The 20,400-nt window shown below is 41.0% G+C and overlaps 1 protein-coding gene across 3 annotated transcripts in view; it reads right to left on the reverse strand.

The window, feature by feature from the left end:
• cadps2 (Ca++-dependent secretion activator 2) overlaps nt 1-18,685 on the reverse strand; it is a 102,963-nt gene extending 84,278 nt beyond the window's left edge. For all 3 annotated transcript variants that reach the window (XM_076264374.1, XM_076264363.1, XM_076264383.1), the window contains exons 1-2: nt 18,258-18,685; nt 7,235-7,348 (exon numbers count right to left, since the gene is read on the reverse strand). In XM_076264374.1, coding sequence (XP_076120489.1) covers nt 7,235-7,348; nt 18,258-18,557 — 414 coding nt within the window. In that variant the 5' untranslated portion in view covers nt 18,558-18,685. The remainder of the gene's footprint in view (nt 1-7,234; nt 7,349-18,257) is intronic.
• Nucleotides 18,686-20,400: the final 1,715 nt, after the last annotated feature.

Genomic DNA, 20,400 nt, shown 5'->3' on the forward strand with positions numbered 1-20,400 from the left:
TTAACATCTTCTCACTTAAAGGAGAACTCTGGACTAAGAACAACCTAGGGTCTATTTTTGGATGATAACGAGTGTAAACTTTCGTTGGGGACCAAAATGACATTAATCGGTGTAGTTTTGAGTAAGATCAGAATATGCCTTTGCATACACTGGAAACAGCATATAGCATAGCATTGAGGGCAAGCTAACCTCATCAAAGTAAATTGCTAATTTAATCAACTGATTGAACTGAAATGGGATTCCTGAGAAATTCAATCAAGATCATTTCACAATTCCAGCTAAAGTGTTTCTGCAACTACTGGCACTACTAAACTTATAGCCTAGCAATCTAGATGCACCCTAGCAGCAGAGATAGATAGATAGGCAAGGTAATATAAAAAAACTATGGAAAAAACTATATCTATATATCTATATTAAGAAAAGGTATAAGTGTGGCCACAATCCGGCTGTGGCATGGAGGGAGGGGTTATGCATATGTGCTAATATAGCATGCAAACAGTGAGGCAGTAAGACAGTGGTAAAAAGCGGCTAGTGGACAGACAGCAACAAATGCAACATCTTGATGATCGATCGATAGATCGATAGATAGATAGATATCGATCGATCGATCGATCGATAGATAGATAGATACTTTATTGATCCCCAAGGGGAAATTCAAGGTCTCAGTAGCATACAGACATCACACACACATTAACTAACAGCAGAAAAAAGTAATTAAAAGTATATAATATAAAAAACACAACTAAGCAATAAGGACAGTAGAAGATAAAGAATATACTAAATATACTAAAATACACATTATACTAAATAACACTTAATCTAAATAAATTCTAAAAACAGTATCAACATAGTGGGTGATTAATCAAGAGGCGCTTGCAATGACTGACGCAGGAACTGAGCCTGTGATTTTCTGTGCATAGTAAGTAAGGTAAGGTGCTCTGTGTGAGTGAGTGCCATGGTGATGGTGAAAATGAGTAAGTGCAACAGTGCAAGAATAAAGTCTAGAGACCAGCATAAAATAAATATGGACATATCAGAGAGTAGGCAAGGTAATATAAAAAAACTATAGAAAAAACGATATCTATATATCTATATATCTGTATATATATATCTATATCTATATCTATATCTAACTATATTAAGAAAAGGTATAAGTGTGGCCACAATCCGGCTGTGGCATGGAGGGAGGGGTTATGCATATATATAGCATGCAAACAGTGAGGCAGTAAGACAGTGGTAAAAAGCAGCTAGTGGACAGACAGCAACAAATGCAACATCTTGATGTTTGTCTGACTCGTTACGCTAGGAGTTTTACGCCCCTGTATTGAAATATTGGATTTCTTTCAAAATATGTCATATGATGCTTGATAAATATATACACTGTGTCTTAAAAATATTATGTAAAGAAAATTTGATTTTTATAAGATTTTTAAAGAATGTTAGGGGTCCAAATACCACTTTTGTACATGTCCCGCAGTATTGAAAAATATAAAACAAGCTAATTCAATTGCAAAATGACATTATTTCAAATTAAATTGACAGTATTACTCTAGACCATATTCAAATATTATATCATTACTCATCATTTATGATTTTTTTTTTAATCAAAATGCACCTGTCCCTTACTTTTGAGTCCTTACTGCAAGTCTAAACTAAATCCCATAGTAATTATTTTATAAAGCAAAACAAATCTAGTGAACACGTGGTGAACATGTGCTTACCAACAACACCAGGTGACTCAAATGTTAGAAAAAGCCAGGTAAAGATCAAGATCTTCTCTTGAAGTATTAATTATGGGTCCTTACCGTAATGCTTAGTAATTGTGTATTTTGAAATACTTTTAATAAAAAATAAGTTCATATTACTGTTGGATTCATGTGTATGATATGATGATACTGAAAGCTAACATAACAAACCTTGTTAGCTGCCATTTATTAATGTCAAAAATGTCATCAGCAACAGTCTTTACAGCAGCAGCCTTATATTAGGTGAAATTTGTACTATACGAATTGTTGTGGTAAGGACATGTTGTGGTAATGACTTTATTAGAAACGAATGATGAAACCCATTGAAAATAAACATAGAAAACAAACATGTTCCGCATTAAAATCTTTACGATTAAATGCAATTTTGTGTACATGTATTACAGATTATGATGGTTAAAATGAAAATGTATAGGGGTTGATTTTTTATATTTTGGGGCATCAAAAGTGAACGTAGTTGCAGAAACACCCAATTACGGGGAAAAAGGAGAAAAAAATAGGCCGGCAGTTTACTGTCATAAAACGTGTTTGTGTCGTGCTCTGGGCCAGTATTTTCAGTGCTATAGTAGGGGACATCCCACAGTGGCCAATCAACAACCAAGCTTATTTACCATCAGAAACAAAGCAACCTTTCTGGGGAAAAAACATCACCAACAGAAAAGCCTTTGAACAGTATTTCACTGGGGTTATCAAGCAGGCACCTTCCTCCATTGGTGTTTCGACACCTCCAAAAGGCTCAACATGGCCTGGCATCCCAGACCCACCGCCCTCCACACTCATGATAGGTCCGGTACCAAGAAATACAGACCAATTGTTTAGTCAATCCTCTTTGTTGCTGTGGCTGTTTATGATCTGATCACCAGCTTATCCAAACAAAATGCAAATCCTTGATGAGGGCACCACAAGTACCGGCAAAATATTCAGTCATTCTCTTCATTGCTGTAGCCATTTACGATGTGATCAGCAACTAACCCAAACAACACAGAAGTCCTTGATGCCAGCAACCACAAATACTTACCAGTAAGCAAGTACCAACACATTCTTTGGTCAATTCTCTTTTCATTGCTGTGGCTGCTTAGGTTTCGATCAGCAACATACATATACATACATACACATAACCAAACCACAAGCCTTTGATGTGGGCACCAACAAATACCTCTCCAGAACATACCTCTCACAGTGACAAGATTTCACACATCTTAGAGTCAATTCAAGTTACAACATAACCCAAAGTAGTCTGTGAGCACCTCAGGTATAGGCATTTGCTTACTTTTTCAGCAGCCTCCGATAACCGTTTTAAAGCTCCTTTCAGTGACCGTCCATGAAAACCAAAATCTAACAGAAGTGTTGTGGCTGACTTTGCTACAAAGCCTCTAGCACCTACAGTATCTCCCCTGGTCTTGTGTGTGCTTGCTAGTCACGTTCCCTTACTTCTGCTACCAGTTCAGCATACTTTAACTTCTTCCTTTCAAAGGCTTCCTCCATCACATCTTCAAAGTGAATAGTTAGCTCAATAAAATAGACATTGTGCTCGCATGCATTGCTCCAAGGCAGACTTGTGGGAAGTCCTGTGCCTTTATTGTAGTATGGTAACACCCATCAAATTTATTCTCAATTCTCTAATTCATTCAACTTTACTGCACAGCATGGCAAAATGCACCTATCTAGCACTAAAGAAAGATGGCCATACTCTTCCAAAGAGTCCCTCTGAAATTTCACAGCACATAATCGCTTTTGAGAGAAGGACAAGCTGGTGGAGAAAACATGGTGAAGCAAGGTGGGCATTTTTCTCTGACGAATGATGAGTACACTTCTTCTCAATACAAAAGATTGATGAGCGCAAACCTACATGGTTTGGAGACTTATTGGAACCTTGGAGTGGTCAGGGTCCAAGGAACCATGCAAGCCGTGAGAGTGAAACAGCTGGTCAACTCAGCTACAACTATTCAAGTTGAACATGAACGATCAGATTGCATGTAGCACTACAGATGGAGCATCAGTGATGTCAAAGTTTAGGAGCTTGTGCAACTTCAAGCAAAATTGAAAGCGAGGAAGAGGATGATGGCAGTGACACAACGTCTGACGCTGATCAGAAGAACATGCTGTCTCTGTACAGATGGGCTTTTCACTGAAATTAGCATTATTAATTAAGATAGAAGAGGGGATAGAAGAGACTTAATTTAGATAGCCGACTTTTTACATCCTCACAGGTGCCTTCTGATGTCTTCCGCATGCCATCAAAACATATACTGTGGTCAAAATAATCCAAGACAACTTTGCTAAGCGTCTGTTTGCTAGTCACTGCCATGGAGATGATGAAGAGCAGAGATGAGCAAGAGAGAGCTGGTGTATCTTCAGAAGCAGGAGAGGGGACATCAAGTGTGCAACACCAGGGAGGCAAATCGAAAACTCCGATGGAGTTTCAAGTGAAGGGGACTTGGCAGTATATCTGCAGCAGGCCATCTCAATGACTACAAGCCACCCTTGGACAAGATTAGAAAAAGTGACCTGATGAGAATTCTTACCATTGAGTTGTCCCTCTTCGAGGCCACGAACAGGAGACGACATCATCTGCAGCAGCTGTTTGACGCGCTTGCCCTTATTCAGGCTACATCCGTGGAGGCACACAGAATGTTTTTGTCTGCAGACAATTTGTTACAAAGTTGTTGCAGTCTGTTGATGCACTCGGTGGGCTATTGCAGTCTGTTGATGCACCGGCTTCACTGGTTCTGAAGGGGGAAGAGAGGAGCTGACAGCGCGTATGGCACTGCACCCTCAGCTAGCTCCATCTTATAGATACCCTGCAGCTTTGGAGCCAATGCATCCAACTACTTGGCTTATCAAACTTGAAGCCTCCAAGGGGTAGTATCAAACATATCTGATCCATCCTCGTTATTCCTCTCCTTTCCAGATTCTTGTCACCAAACTTCTGACACCATGTATATGTTTGTGGGCCTTATATCCCATAGTGACAATGCAGATCTTGTATCAACACACTTACATTTTATTTTCTCCTCTTCTCTTGTTCCTCACATCTATATCATCTATATATAATCTTTATTCACAGGGTGGTTCTCTTAGTAAATCTTTCCAGAATTTGTCTGTAAAGACAAGGAAAGGGATGAATGAAGTCTCCACTCCACTGTAGAACCTTAAATGAGGGTAGAGGTGGTTTTAAAATGGTTTCATAGAGCCCACTATTTTGGCTCATAGTTCCCCTTCATGTTGGTGATTGATTAGTCCTGAGGGGTTTGATCCTTCTGTCGAACAGTAAAGCACTTGGCCCTGCACCAGAAGAGCTGCAGGGAGGGTGTTCTGACATCATGTGAGGACAAATGATCAAAGTAACTTTCTTACGCTGATCAGAATGAACCCTCCTGACCACTGGTGCTGACTACTAAGCAGCTCCAACAAAACACCAAGATCCCACTTCAGCTGAGAGAATGCTATTGTAAGGTGTAACAAAGCACTTTGAAATGTACAGTTTTGAGAATTGACTCCATGCCTTAAAAAACACTATGCAACCAGCAGTCATGATTATGGATCTTAGCAGACGCATCTGTCCCAAGCGACAGGCTATAATAACAATAAACACTATCATTTAGAGTCTACAGTCAAATAGCATACATGAAAAAATACTAATAATAGTAATAATCTTAACAGAATAATAACAATAGCTCACTGTCATAATATCAATAACCATAAACATATACAAACCAGGACTCTAAAAGGAGAATTAATTAATTAGATACAGAAATGTATACCCATCATTTCAAATATCTCTGGAACCCAGCCATTGATCAATTCATTTGAAATTAATATCTATAGTATGTACCCAGTTGTGTTCTTTGCATGTATGTACGGATTGGACACGGCATTGGTGTGTGTTTTCACACACACACACGCACACACACACAAACACTCACACACACGCACGCACATCAATACCGAATCAAATAAATAATTCTACTAGTACAGTGGTTCTTCAACTTTTTGTCTAGCGACACCTAAAAAAACATGGACCAAATCCCGCGACCCCCTTCTCTCCAACCAGCGATATTTGCTTTCACTTGTGAAAATGTTGCGAGATAGGCCTAGGCATTGGAAGCAGAGGCAGAAAATATCTTCTGTCATAGGTTATGTAAGCTATATCAACACCAAAGGCATTAATGTCAGTGGTAGCATTTGACAATCTGATTTATTATTTTCCAAAGGATCAGTAGCACTCATCCAATGCATAATTGGCACTCATGTGGCAAAAAAGGCTGCATAGTGTAGTCACTAAGCTTATAGGCTACAGCATCTTTGAGCTCATCATTGCAAGAGGCACAGGTTTGAGTTTGCGTTAACAGAACATCCACTTTCAGAGGAACATGAAAACACTGTGAATTGTAAGCCAATATCTAGGGCTACTGAATGTCCCAGTTTTTAAAACATGTTGGTCTAAAAACCTTTAGAAAATGTCTTTAATTCAGACTTCAAATCATTTTGCGATATTTTTGGCGCCCCCCAGTATAAGAACCACTGTACTGTACACAAATCCCTCCACAGTCTGCCTTTCCTTATCTATCCAATATCCTGACTCCATACACTCCATCTCACATCTTACCCTCCTCAGATGCCTATCTATTACCCATATCCCCCTCCAGGCTCCGCTGGGTGATGGGGCCTTCAGTGTGGCTTGGGCATAAACTCTAGACTAGATTGCTCTGACACAAGCTTTGTGACAATGCACTACATTATCCACCTTTAAAATCCTAATGATTAGATCCTAATCTGATTAGAATGGCTTTCCCCTCTACCTCATAACTGCTTCCCCCAGCCTCATACTTAACCTCTCTCCCTGAGGAATGGAGATATGAGAATGTAACAAGTGAACAGAGACTAAGTGAAGTCATCCAAATAAGCTGACCATTTCGTAGAAATACAACAATCCAAGATAAATTCCTTTTTGAGTAACAGACAGAGCATTATGTAGAGCTGGCGTTCTCAAGGGCCTGCTCATTCAGCGTCCCACACACACATTCAAAAGATCATTGATTTCCAATCTTTTGCCAGGCAGGGTCATGATCACAATAATAGCAGATATAAAATCCTCTTATCCATCAGACAGTAACATGCAGAGAGAATTCTCATCTTTCTTCACTGGAGTGAACCAGTGTTTGACACAGGAAACAACGAGAAACAAACATACAAGTGGGTGTTTTTTTTAAACAACCATTCAAGGGTGAAGTCCGGAGCAGGGCCAGTGGCACACCAGGGGCAGGACCAGCCGCTACACCAGGGGCAGGACCAGCCGCTACACCAGGGGCAGGACCAGCCGCTACACCAGGGACAGGGCAGCCGCTACACCAACAAGCTACCCTGTTAGGCCATTTCAATTGAACCATGACATGAGTTCTACAGTGGCTAATTATTACGATTTGGAGAAAGCATAAATTAAGCTTGCATTAATAATATAGAAATCTTGCCTCATAGTAGCTGCGGATGGCGTTGCAAAAAGCCTCATCAGCTACAATCTGTGTTTCACCACGTAGGAAGGCCTGGAAACGCTCCTTTACGGCTTGCAACTGCTGCTTGTTCAGCTGAAAGAGAAGGCAAAAGAGAGTTTCATTGTCAATATCACTCTGGGAATCTCATAGCTAGAACAGTGCATTCTCAAGAAGACAATTCCAAATAAGTAACCACCGTGCTAAGTTTGTTATTTCACTTCAAAGCGGCACAACATAAAAGCACAGTAGATTTGAACTGATTAGTTGCCTGCACTGAGTTATCAGCAGCAGTAGCATGAATTAATTGCACATGGGTTTTTTTTTTTTAAATATCAGAAAATGTACTGTATGTAAAATGCTTTGACATTTCTGTATGCTTCCCCTTTCCCCTTCACTTACTGTTTATTAAGCTAGGGAAACCTGGAGACTACAACATTACTTATGACCAGATATTCACATCTTCCCATGGTGGCACCACTAAATCTGTCTTTGTATTTAACAGTTAATATGCGCACATGTATATGCTGTTACTGAAGCATGTTGCTATCTGGGATGTTTGGATCAGCCAATGTATCTTGGGGCATGTAGTCCTAACAGTACATGGTTTATTAGAGAGACCAATTTTACCTCCTGTGTAAGGAGCACAATATGCCTCTATGATTATAGCACAAATTCAACTATTGCACATCATTCATATATCAAATGGCCCTATGATTATGAACAGAGCAGCACTGATATGAAGAGGCCTCATTATTGCTCGATAGGGCAGACACCTCAAGTTCAAGTTCGGTTTATTGTCATATGTATAGTAAGCCTACAATACAATGAAATGCATTTTGCTCCATCACTCACATGCAGTATAACAGACAAGGAGACATACAACAGACAAAAAAAAAACAGACATAAAGTGCATAGTGCAAGACAGAAAGTGCATCAGCTATTCAACAATCTGATCGCCTGTGGAAAAAAAATATTACTGAGACGGGTGGTGCTGGATTTAATGCTCCGGTAACGCCTCCCGAATGGTAGGGGAGAGAACAGAGCATGAGCGGGATGATTGGGGGCTTTAATAATGCAATCAGCTTTTCTCTTGCAGTGGGAAGTGTAAATGTCGTGGAGATCAGGTACGTTAGTGTCAATAATCCTGGCTGCTGACTTGACAACTCTTTGCAATTGTTTGCGGTCATGGGAGGTTGTGTTCCCGTACCACACTGTGATGCAAAAAGAAAGAACGCTCTCAATGGTGCATCGGTAGAAATTATCAAGTGCTCTGGTACTTAGGCCAAACTTTTTAAGACGTCTCAGAAAATAAAGGCGTTGTTGTGCCTTCTTGAGGGTGCACTTAGTGTTTAGTGACCATGTTAAAGTGTCTGAGATGTTAACGCCTAGAAATCTGAAGCTATCAACAATCTCTACAGATGCTCCGTTGATGGTAATAGGAGTGTGATCTACTCTGGCCTTCCTAAAGCCAACAATGATTTCCTTCGTCTTATTGACATTAAGGAAGAGGTTGTTATCATGGCACCACAGGGTAAGGTTCGCTACTTCCTTTCTGTAGGCCGTCTCGTCATTGTTGCTTATGAGGCCAACTAGAGTAGTGTCAAAATTCTCATATAATCAAGCAGACACCAAAGATGCGAAAGATGTGTAAATTAAAAACGACTGGTACTGTATTTAGTAGATGCTTTCATGAAAAGCAACAGACTTGCAACAGCAAGTTAGAGAATTGAACCCGGGCCAGTTCATGCCAACTGGCCCTGCATTCTTAGCATAGAGGATCAAAAAGCTTAAAGCTCATTACCTGAGGACAACTGATGCTGCCCTTTGCATACAATTAAAACTTGTTAATCGGTGATGAAAGCTTTATGGATTAAGATGTAAATGCTTACGTAAATGCTGAAACAATTTCAGTAAGAATTGATTAGAGTCTTTAGAACATAGCAATATATGACAGCAGTTATACGGCGGCGTGGGCCTATCTATAATACCAATACTTTTTTTCTAGCGAGACCATGTTGTCACAAATAGAACAGCTAGGTGGTAATTTTGGCATGCACCATGTCCAACTGACAATCGAGCAAAAGAAAAGCCCAGTCATTGTGGATAAGCAGTAAGCAGTCATGGCCTGCAAATAAACATTCTGTGAGTTTCTCTTTTTAGTCTGTGAGTGCTTGCGCACCCATACAGGCACAGACCAGCCTTTGCCCTATTATATGCCCTGGATATCATCAGCCTTATAATCTGTTGTCAGATTGCCAATACATTTCCATTCTCTGTAAATGTATAGACAATAAAGTTCTTACTGTATCTTTCATATTTTATTGTGTTCAAAAGCAGCATGCCATGTTCACAGAATGAAACCATTCAAATGCTCACATGTATTATTTCATGAGATGTTTCATCATATTTCACAAGTGTTTAGACTAGAGGCTATGTGATTTCAGCACCCCCCTTACAGAGCATTCAGAAGTGCTCAGGGTGGCTCGTCTCCATTCTTAGATCAGCAGCTGAGAAACTTCAGCACAGCAGAGGCAGTCATTAAGAGGAGCACTGGAGCGCTGGAATACAACATCTATAGGGAACAGTCTTACAGCAAGGGGCTCGTTGTTCATCATTTCCACTGGTCTCCATCTTTGGTACCCCAGATCTTTATGTGTCTCAAGGGAGAAGTTGTAATGACTTACTGCATATAAGAACTCAATGATGTAATCATCCCTACATAGTCCCACTCAGTGCTACAGTGCTACATGATACAGCACATACTTATTAGCAACATTTCATGTGAATACTGACCTAGTGGCCTACAGGGAAACTACATCTCAGTGATACAGAAATAAAAAGAATCAAATAAAATAGAGAGAAAAGTTTAGTATGACGCTGGAGGAAAGTAGCTATGAGGCAGAGGACTTTTCAGTCGGGGTTTAATGGCAGATATTAATGTGCACTGGCGCAGTGCAAGTGGCAGAGCATTTCAGCCACACTGAAGACCCAGCACCCATGGAGCAAAGCAAAGAGGGCCATCTGTGGAGCATGGAGGGTATAGTCTGGACATTGGGTAGAGAGAGAGCATGGAGGGTATAGAGGCTGGACATTGGGTAGAGAGAGAGCATGGAGGGTATAGAGGCTGGACATTGGGTAGAGAGAGAGCATGGAGGGTATAGAGGCTGGACATTGGGTAGATAGGGAGCATGGAGGGTATAGTCTGGACATTGGGTAGAGAGAGAGCATGGAGGGTATAGTCTGGACATTGGGTAGAGAGAGAGCATGGAGGGTATAGAGGCTGGACATTGGGTAGAGAGAGAGCATGGAGGGTATAGAGGCTGGACATTGGGTAGAGAGAGAGCATGGAGGGTATAGAGGCTGGACATTGGGTAGATAGGGAGCATGGAGGGTATAGTCTGGACATTGGGTAGAAAGGGAGGTGCCAGGATGTAAAGGGACTTGTGTACGAGTAGAATGGTTTTCGACTGGACATTTGTCCTTCTGGCCTCTCTTCCTCATGCCTTCAGATGCCTGAGGGCTAAAAGCACTGTGAAATCCTCCACTCTTCTCCATTCAGGGTCCTCCTACTTTCCTTTTCCAGTCACTGTGCATCGACTGTGTCAGTCCCTATGTATGACAGCTCACAAATGTAGTCATGGCAACATCAGTTGCCGCATGCCAAGTGTCAGAATCTTCACAGTGGCTTTGCAACTGCGCCTTTTGAAGGGTGATAGCACTCCTCTCCCCACAGTGCACACCTGCCTGCCTGCATGGCCTCACACACACACACACACACAAACAGACACACAGACACACAGACACACACACCCTCACTCGACCAGCCCTGGAGCAGGATGAGAGCACACAAAACACTGTGTTGCACATCAATACAACCATAAATCATAACCTTCATTTATGGTTCTCGTCATTTATTATTTATTTATTTATTCTAGAAATGTACACAACATGCCCTCAGAGAAATCGTACACTAAAAGCTATGACATAATATTCTTTATGTCAACTCATGCCAGAAAGAAATGTCTGCTCCATAAATTATTTCAGACATTTGTAACATGACTATAAAGAGCAGATGAGCCCTAAGATACTTTAGTTCAGAGGGAAAAAATAATACATTTCAAACACAAACCTGATGTACATGCAAGTGCACTCTGCTTGGTTGCCATGCTAGTATGCGATGACGTGTTTCTGGTGTTCTGCTTGTGCTATAGTAAAATGTAAGGAGAAATGTTTCATCCAAATGATTACTAAACTGACCAACCCTGGACAAGAAGCTAATCTCAACTGCTTGCATGACAACTTGAAATGCAAACCAATAGGAAGCTGAGGAGGCTTACAGGGTTCCAAAAGTGGGTTGACAGAGAGAGAACAGCTCATGTTCTTGCTCCACTTTAATCACAAGGATTTTCAGAGTACACATTCCACCCTATAATCAAACACAAACTCCTCACCTTCTTTTGCTTCCTCGTCCTATCCACACACACACACACACACACACACACACACACACACACACACACACACACACAGATGAATAAACATAACACACACACACAGCACCTCGAATGCTGACCTCAAGAGAATGAGCACACTGTAGGGCTGCTGCTCTTCAGGAGGGTGCCTAAAAGGTCTAAAAGCCGTTGACATTTACAGAGCAATGGTCTCTAAAGCCACCCTAGCTGGACAGGGGGGCTCCCCATCCAGGGGGTGCTTCAGATTGGACTCAACAGAACAGCATCTGCAGCTGCCAAAGAACTGCCCATGTGTCAGCAAAGGCAAGGCAGGGGCAGAAAAGGGGTGGGTGGTGAAGGGGTAAATAAGACTGGGACATAAGGGACAAGAGAATGAAACAGACCCTTGAGTGTGGGATAGAACACACTGCACTGGCATGCTGTGGAGGGAACAATGTCCTCTCCATCATCCATTCTGCAAGCATGGAATAGGCAATCTGGTCATGCTCGCCCAGCTATTTCCTGTCATTGTTCTAAGTAGGCTGTCTACGTAAAGGGCAACACTGACAGGAACAAGCTGATCCACAAGACTGAGGAGTGGAACACAATACTTCCCAACTCTGCTGACTGGCACCAGACAGCGCACATATCTGGCAGCTCCCATAATCCATCTTTTGTTGACACCGAGGTACATGAGCTAAGCACAGCATACATTCCTAAGCAGGTTTGTGGCCAGGGGAATAAATAGTTAATAGTGTCAATGGTGAATTAAGTTTAGACTGAGACTGTGCACAGTACTACTCAGTGCACAAACAGACCATTTAAATGTTTGTGGTCTAAGCCCTATACTAAGCTCAGCAATTTGCAACAGTTATAGGCAAATGTGATGATCACAGTATCTATCTTATTTTTCGTTTGTCACAATGTTCTTCATGTCATTTTCAACTTCGCTTCTACAAGAAATGCCAAATGTAATAGTCATTTGATGAGTAAACCTATAGGAGAAAGCAGGCAGGGGATTACCTGTGAGACAAACAAAAGCAGGTGGAAATAATTTGTCCCTATAAAAAAGATGAGAGCATCCCTGTTTGGGGCCTATGGCCAGTTTACACAGAAAACACACTGCTATTAACTTAAAAATACTAGGTCTTAGGTTTGTTTACTTTAACATTATTTGCAAGAGAGGAGTAGGTTTGAGTGAGATCAATTTTTTTGGTTGTTCAGTCTGTTTGTATTTTGGCTGTTTCCAAAGGGTTTGATAAGGAGTGGCTGAAGAATGGACTACATAAAGGCGGACTGAGGACATATATTTGATTTGTTTTATGTTACTAACTGTTTATGTGATATCATTATTGCAAAACTTGAAACATGAACTGAACCTTTCTATTTATAACACCACAACTCTGTCCCAATTGAATGATTAACTATTCAACTTAACCCTTAAATGTGTTGTATATTAACATGCATTTAAAAATATTAGAATCAATCACTGTGATGGCCTCCTTTGAAAAGGTCATGTCTGAGAAGTGAGAAAGCTATGCCTGTCTGTGTGACCAATAGATGTTTCACAGAAGGTGATGTTAAATGAAATTGCATCGGGAGAGTGAGAAATACCTAACCATGAAAACATGGGATAAAGGGAGGCACTGCTCAAGTCTGCTTTGAGTAAAATGCCTATTAAATGATAATGAAGTGAAACCAAAATTAAACAAGCCATTTTCATCAATTGATTGAATGATGAGGCACGTTCCTCTTCTAAAAATGTGCTTTGGTGACTATTTAGAAGCGGGCATTTCATCCTTTTTGTGAACTACAGCAGTGAACATCTGGGGACAATGATACAACCTAGTGCAAACTATCCAGAGGTATTTGTAGAGGCTAAATGAGGACATTTTCTAATACATACAAAACAATTATCACAAAAAGTGATAGCACACTGATGGAAAACTGCAAGTCTTCCTGAGCAAGGCAGAAAGTGAAGAGGTACTGGTGTGGAGTGGGTGTTGTCGGAGAGGTTTGTTCATATACAGTACATTTGCATATGTTCAGCTAGCCTGGTAATACCAGACTCACCTGGTTGTGCTTTGTGAAGTGAGTATGGCCTTTCATGATTAGGAAACATTTCCAACTTTAGCATCATAACAGGCGTAGACTTTGAATTCATTGATCCAGCCAATCACCAATCACACTGATCAGGGACTCCTAACGTACTGCCTACTTTGCCGAACCTTTACAAACTGATAATAAACCACATTGGCAGTCCGGAAACAATGTATATAGGCCTACCTTTGCTCTACATACATGTACACGTTCTTCCAACTGCAATTGTTTTGTGCTTGCATGCATTCTGTTTACCACAGCCAAACTATAGTGTCATCCCATCTCGTTGCTGATTGGCCAGTATGTAGTGAAATTTGGTTACCACCCTTTAACTTAGGAATGTTAAGATAACCTATGTGTCATCCAAAGTCTTCCTCTGTTGAAATGTCCAGAGTGAAAAGACTGTTTGCTTTAGGGTATCGGATTGTCTTCACCCCAAAGACACAAACATAGCCTAGGCCATTAGAAGGTTAAGGGGTTTTGTAACATCCTTATCTCTGTTAATACTAACTGGATGGATGGATCATTGTTGTGGGAAGTTTCTTGTGATTTCCCATGTGTGTGTGTTAAGGGTATAAGAGCTGGCTTCACACAGAGATGTGTGGGATTGCTATTTGACATTTGCTGTGGGTAACAGTCCCCTGATGTCATAAATAAAGCTGCAGTCTCACACCAGTTGTCTTGAAGTCATTTTGACCACACTAGTATCTCACTGAAAGGTGATTCTAGGTGGGAGTGGCCAGGCTAACATTGAGCAGTGGTGTACATCACTCTAAAAGCTCTCAACTTTGCTGTGTGGATGTGGATGGCAAGTGATATAATGTGATATTCGTTCATGTCAGGTCACATAATCAGGCTTATGATTATGCATATAAGCTGATGTCATTCAAATACATGGGCAAAGGTTGCTTATATCTAAGAGCCATCACAAACAAAATGTCAAACAAATTGGCACTGTCAAAAGTTTGACTCGTACATCATCTATGCTCCACTACACGTTTCATGAGGCAATGACTCCTGCAGACAACTTTTCAAATGGACTTTCATTGCTGAAACGGATTTGCAAAAAGGAAAACACACACACACTAATCTAAACAAACACATGCACAGTCATAGGAAGAGAAATTATGCCTGAAACTGTGAAAAAAATAAATCCAGTTGACTCCATTCTGAGAGGAGCCCCATATGCCCCACCCCCACCCAGTGCACAGCGTGGGGGGCTTTATCAGCAGAGAGCAGACAGGCTTGGAGGGGAACGAGGAGTCGTGACAGACCTGAGGGACAGCCAGTCACACGCCCCCTCTCCATCGCTTCATTCAGCTCCCTCCCTCTCGCGGAGGTTCCCGGCCAGATTGTCTGAGGGAGGACGGGCGCTCCTCGCATGCCACAAGTGGCTCCAATCAGAGCTGATAAGGCTGTTGCCACAGGAAACACCACTTGCAGTGGGAAACGGCCGTCTCTCGCTGCTGTCTTAGGTGTGAAGGCATTCATTTCACTGCCATACCACTCATATAAGCATACTGAAATGCAAACCTGCATGCAGTCCCAGAAACACAGACACAAATCACCATGCAGGACATGTGTGCTGAGCCACGCCACACAACACTTCCAGCTGGATTACTGGGGAGATTTTCACTGTCCTTTGTCTACATCAACCTTAATTATTTCAGCCGGTGGATACAATTCCAAAAGCCGAATTGAGAAAGATGGAAATAAAGTCTGTGTTAGGAGAAAACACCATATGCACAATCACACACCCCCACATTATTCAGTTAAAAAAAGACTGTCTGCTGGAGGACAAGGGATAAAGGCAGACCTATCACTTATAGGATGGATCACTGAGATCTGCCAAATCATTATGACTGCTGACTGAAAACCTCTGAAGAGATGCATGAAAACAAACACACACACACACACACACACACACACACAGACACACACGCACACACAACCAGAGAGCAACAACCTCATCAGCTGGAAGCTTGTTAATGACTTCATGCACCAGCATCTTAATGCAGGATACATTTCATAATTTGATTGCACCCCAAAATAAGCACTGTTAGTGCAAATCAAATAATTTTATCTCAAAAGTGATGGTGAATGATTTTACTGACAGAAAACAAACAAAAAACTGATAAACCACATAAAACAGCAATACAACTGAGCTAAGTATAAACCCTGAATAACCCAAATGTCCAAATGGAACAGTGATTCATCTTTTTGATCATGAAGAATTCGGTGACAAGCAGCAGAAACTCTACAGTGAAACAGGAAAACCACCAAAAACCTTATCCACCCTTATGGGTTTCTGGGCAGCCAAAGCACTTGTTTCGATTCGCTTCCCTGCCTCAATCAGCACACAGAATAAATGATAAGCATTTGTATTAACAACTGCAGTATTTCTAAACATGTTCATTTGTAGATGAGAGATTAATGCGAGACTTGCTGCATATTAAAGCTTTGGGAAATATTCTTCGATCATGGGATGTCCCTTTTTATTTCTGATAAGAAACCACGCAACCCATCATTCATATCAAATTAGCTAAAGATATGTGGGTAGAAAAAAAATCAGGTTGATGCAGTTTATAACGTATTTATGTTTCATTCATTCTGCCTATACAACAGGTTTCAAAAGGCCCTACACACCATCATTAAAATGTCATCTTTAGCCTTGGCTACCGTTGATCAGCAAAACCAAGCCAGCCCTGCAGTGGCCTGATTAGCGAGAGGCCACTTACTGAAACAGTCCATCACAGCAAGGACTCAGATTATCTTAACTTGGCTTACATCTCTTCTGAGGAAGATGTGCACGTCGAGAGTGAAAGTGGTTGGGAAGGATGAGCTAACAAAGTGTCTGAGGATCTCCCTTCAGTAAACACAACAGCCTGCCAATCTCTCTCGTCCACGCACAGAGATGGGCCTTTCAAATAAACAAAGGTCTGCTTACATAAATTGCAAAATTGCACATTGCATGTTGGCCAACACTGCTGGAAATGCCAGGGGATTAGTTTTGTGGAAAATTATGCGTAGGACATCTTCAGTGGTGTTTTCTGTGATGTCCATTTCTCTGCCCCCACACAAGAGAGTGGGGGAAAACAATCAACAGTGATGTGCTTGATTTGTGGGAGAGCATCCCTTTGCTTTGCTGGCAAGAGAAAATCAAGAAATATACTGTGAAAGAGGAGAGCACAGCCCTCTCACTGGTTGGAGAGGGAAGGGACTTCGTTTCCACAGAATAAAAAAAGATGGCCTCAGTTAATCTAACAGCCAAAGGGGGAATCCTCACAAGCAAGTGCTTCTATGAATTTACAGCAAAGCTTTTTTTATATTCTGAAAACTTAAGTGGAATTTATGCAAAAATATAATACAATAAAATGCTCAAACATTGGTGATTTATTGCAGTGAAAAATACAATGCAATGAATTCAACGTATTATCCTGACAATCATCAGTATGTCACCTTTGGACAAGATTCCAAAAAATTTAAACCAGGAAACAAAATAAAGGAGGAAACCAACCTGTTCAGACTGTGATGCAACACAAATATGAGGAAGGTGGTAGCAGATAAACATGGGGTGGCACACCTGCAGTGCATGTCATTTGGTTTGACTGCTTGAGGGTACGTCTTATCAAAACTGAGAATAAATGCAATCAGTAAAGTTCACTAGTCTGCAAATGCTCTACAAATGTCTGTTACAATCCATATTGTAGCCTACTGTGCTGGAAAGCAACATGCCCCAATGTGAATCTGTTTATCACAAGAATGACAGTTTATACCAGGAGGGACAGGAGTTTTCAAAATCAGACATCAACCAAACATAATTAACATATTTCCTTGTTGTCAGGATTTTCTGCATATATTATGGATTTCCTGAATTATATTCTGAGAATTTTTTTTTTGTCATTGTAGACCTACAACGACAATAAATAGCCTATGGCAGCATGCCCTGGCAGAATACCGGTATTTAATGTTTTTAAGGACTGGTACCAGTGGGTGTTGGTTCCATAAAAATAACTCCGTCTGTGTGGTTCTTCTCCGGAAGGTCTTAATAACGTAACCTAGACTCCTAATGACAACAAAAATCCCCAAGTATAGTTTGCAAACTTCAGTCTTGCGTTTGCACTGCTTAACTAAACACACATTTGAAGTTATAGCCTCCTCTAAGTGCAGATTCTATAATAGTGATCTAAATGCAGGTTCCATATGTAATCATTCACAGATAAGTAAAATAGATAGGCACTTTTTTCCACAATAGCATATTTTCTGTGGACATATCAATTTGCGCATAGTACAGCACGTTACGCATTAGACTAAGGGGTTGTTCTTGAGATTCCTAAAGTTAGCCAGTAACCAAACAGGATATCCTTTCCCAGGAAAACGGGAATGGTAACAGGTGTGCAGTAGCTAACAGGAGGCCGCTATGTATGTGCGGACAAACATTCCTCACTCACCTTTTGCTGACGACGTGCCATATCTGTTGGTTGTTTTGCGTTGAAAGGGTACGATATACATCGCAGCACAAATACATAGATCTGTAGTTTTGTTTTTCTCTCTGCTTCCTCTTTCTGTATTCGCTCATGCTCACTTTTGTCATCGACTACAGGAGCTGGACCTGGGCTATCAGGTGGCTTGCGCGGCTCACGGGTAACCTTCTCCGGATTTGGAATCTTTTTGCCGGGTTCTATTTTGATGGAGGGGTCGTCTTCTGGTGGCAGTTCCTCCTCTGATTCACTTGAGGAAGGGTCCAGCATATTTGACACCTAATGAACCAAAAGCCCAATAATAAAAAAAGACAAGAGGAATAAAGCGAGGTCAGCTCTCTTCGATGTTCTTTCTAGTTTCAATGCTGTAGGACGACTTTTCAGCTGAATGTCTTCAAACATAGATGGGCGGAGTTTAAGGAAATCGGTTCTTTGCGCTCGGATGTTATAACAGTGGATTCCATTGGAACGAATGCAGACTGGAGAGTGAAGGAAAGCTGCTTCTACAAAGCGTTGCAATACAGGTATGCAACCTGTAGCGTGAGAAAACAATCAGCACGTGGGAGGCTGACTGGGTTACTCTGGGTGTATAATTGCATCTACATGCTATATCAGAGGATAGATATGATCATGGACGCACACAGTCCTTCGTTAATCATGTTGTAGTTTTGTGTTGTGTTACACAATTTAGACCTAGCCCATCTGTTCTTCTGCCGACCTACAAAATTCAAGCAGAATTTTCATTATAGTAAATTGTATCTTAGTGACTGACAGTTATTTTGACATGCCTACTGGTAGGGTATACGCTCCATAATAAACACTTATGTCAACATAATGATTTTAGGGAATGGACATTTATCAGACCAGATATGAAAAAAAGATAGAGATCACAGAGGTGAGATTACTTTTTAGCTCCAGTGGGTTATATTAGACTCTTATTAGCCCAATGGAAGATATAATCAAATGCAATCAGAATCAATTGAGTGATTTATTGTCATTGCTAAAATAGCATAGCCTACTCAGGCTGACTTTCTGAAAATGTTAATTTGATGAAACTAATCCAAACACATCTGTAACCTAGGTCTGATTGACAAAACCTTTAAAGCAATATGATTTAATATGATTACATTTAATATGATTTAAGGTTATTTATTAGTGGGCTTTATTAATTCAGATAGAACTGTCGATTGACAGAAAATTAATAGGATAAATAGGATAAATATCCACCACCGCCCCTTAATCTCTGGTCATTTTCATAGGTTTCAAAGCGCAAAATAAAGTTTCGCATATTATAACAGAAATAGTGATCTGATGGAAATGGAGAGCAAAGCAACATGTAATACATGTCTGAGAGAACTTTTAGTACCACTGTATTTGGGCTGAAAGCCACAGTTATTTTACATAGCTAAGGTTCAACAGAATGCTAGTCTGGCAAGAGCAGGCAAAGAGTATAGAAGTAAGTTACTTCTATACTCTTTGGAGCAGGGGAGGAATTTGTAGATCTGACTAGCAGCCTAGTAGCCTGACGTCGTCATACTCAGTTCTAGTCAGAATTTGAGTCTGATACTGCTCCATAGAGCTCAACAGTCCAGCCCCTCCTCCGAAAGCACTTACAGTAGTTTGCGGAAGTAAGTTCCCCATTAATTTCTCTCGACGTTTGGAAATATTCATATATAAAGTTTTAAACCATGCCTTAAGCTAACCAACTACGACGTGACTCATAATCATACAACATATAATTTCGAGTAATATATAATCTTACAGAAAAACGAAAAAAAGACAAAGGTGCAAGACTGTACATATTTTAATTTCCGAGGAACTACTCATCCCATATGGGCCACCGACAGCCTTTTTAAAGGGAGATAAAATAACACCTTGGACAAGGTATACTCGAACATCAAACAGGGCTACAGGGCAAGACCACTACCACACCTGGGCCAGTCCACTTATCCTTGCTTTTAATCCCCGCATATGCCCCCCTCAGGAAAACTGCTCCCGCCATCACAAAGACTGTGTGTTGCCACATGGCCAGAGGGTGCCTCCCAGCAGCTACAGAACTGCTTTGAGAGGACCAACTGGGGGGGGTCTTTGAACCTCAGCATCTGGAAGTGTT

The sequence above is a fragment of the Alosa pseudoharengus genome, unplaced genomic scaffold (genome assembly GCF_046254945.1).
Source record: "Alosa pseudoharengus isolate Yale_2024_CS ecotype anadromous, Long Island Sound unplaced genomic scaffold, YU_APseudo_1.1 YU_APseudo_1.1_scf_10, whole genome shotgun sequence".
NCBI classification, from domain to species: Eukaryota; Metazoa; Chordata; class Actinopteri; order Clupeiformes; family Clupeidae; genus Alosa; species Alosa pseudoharengus.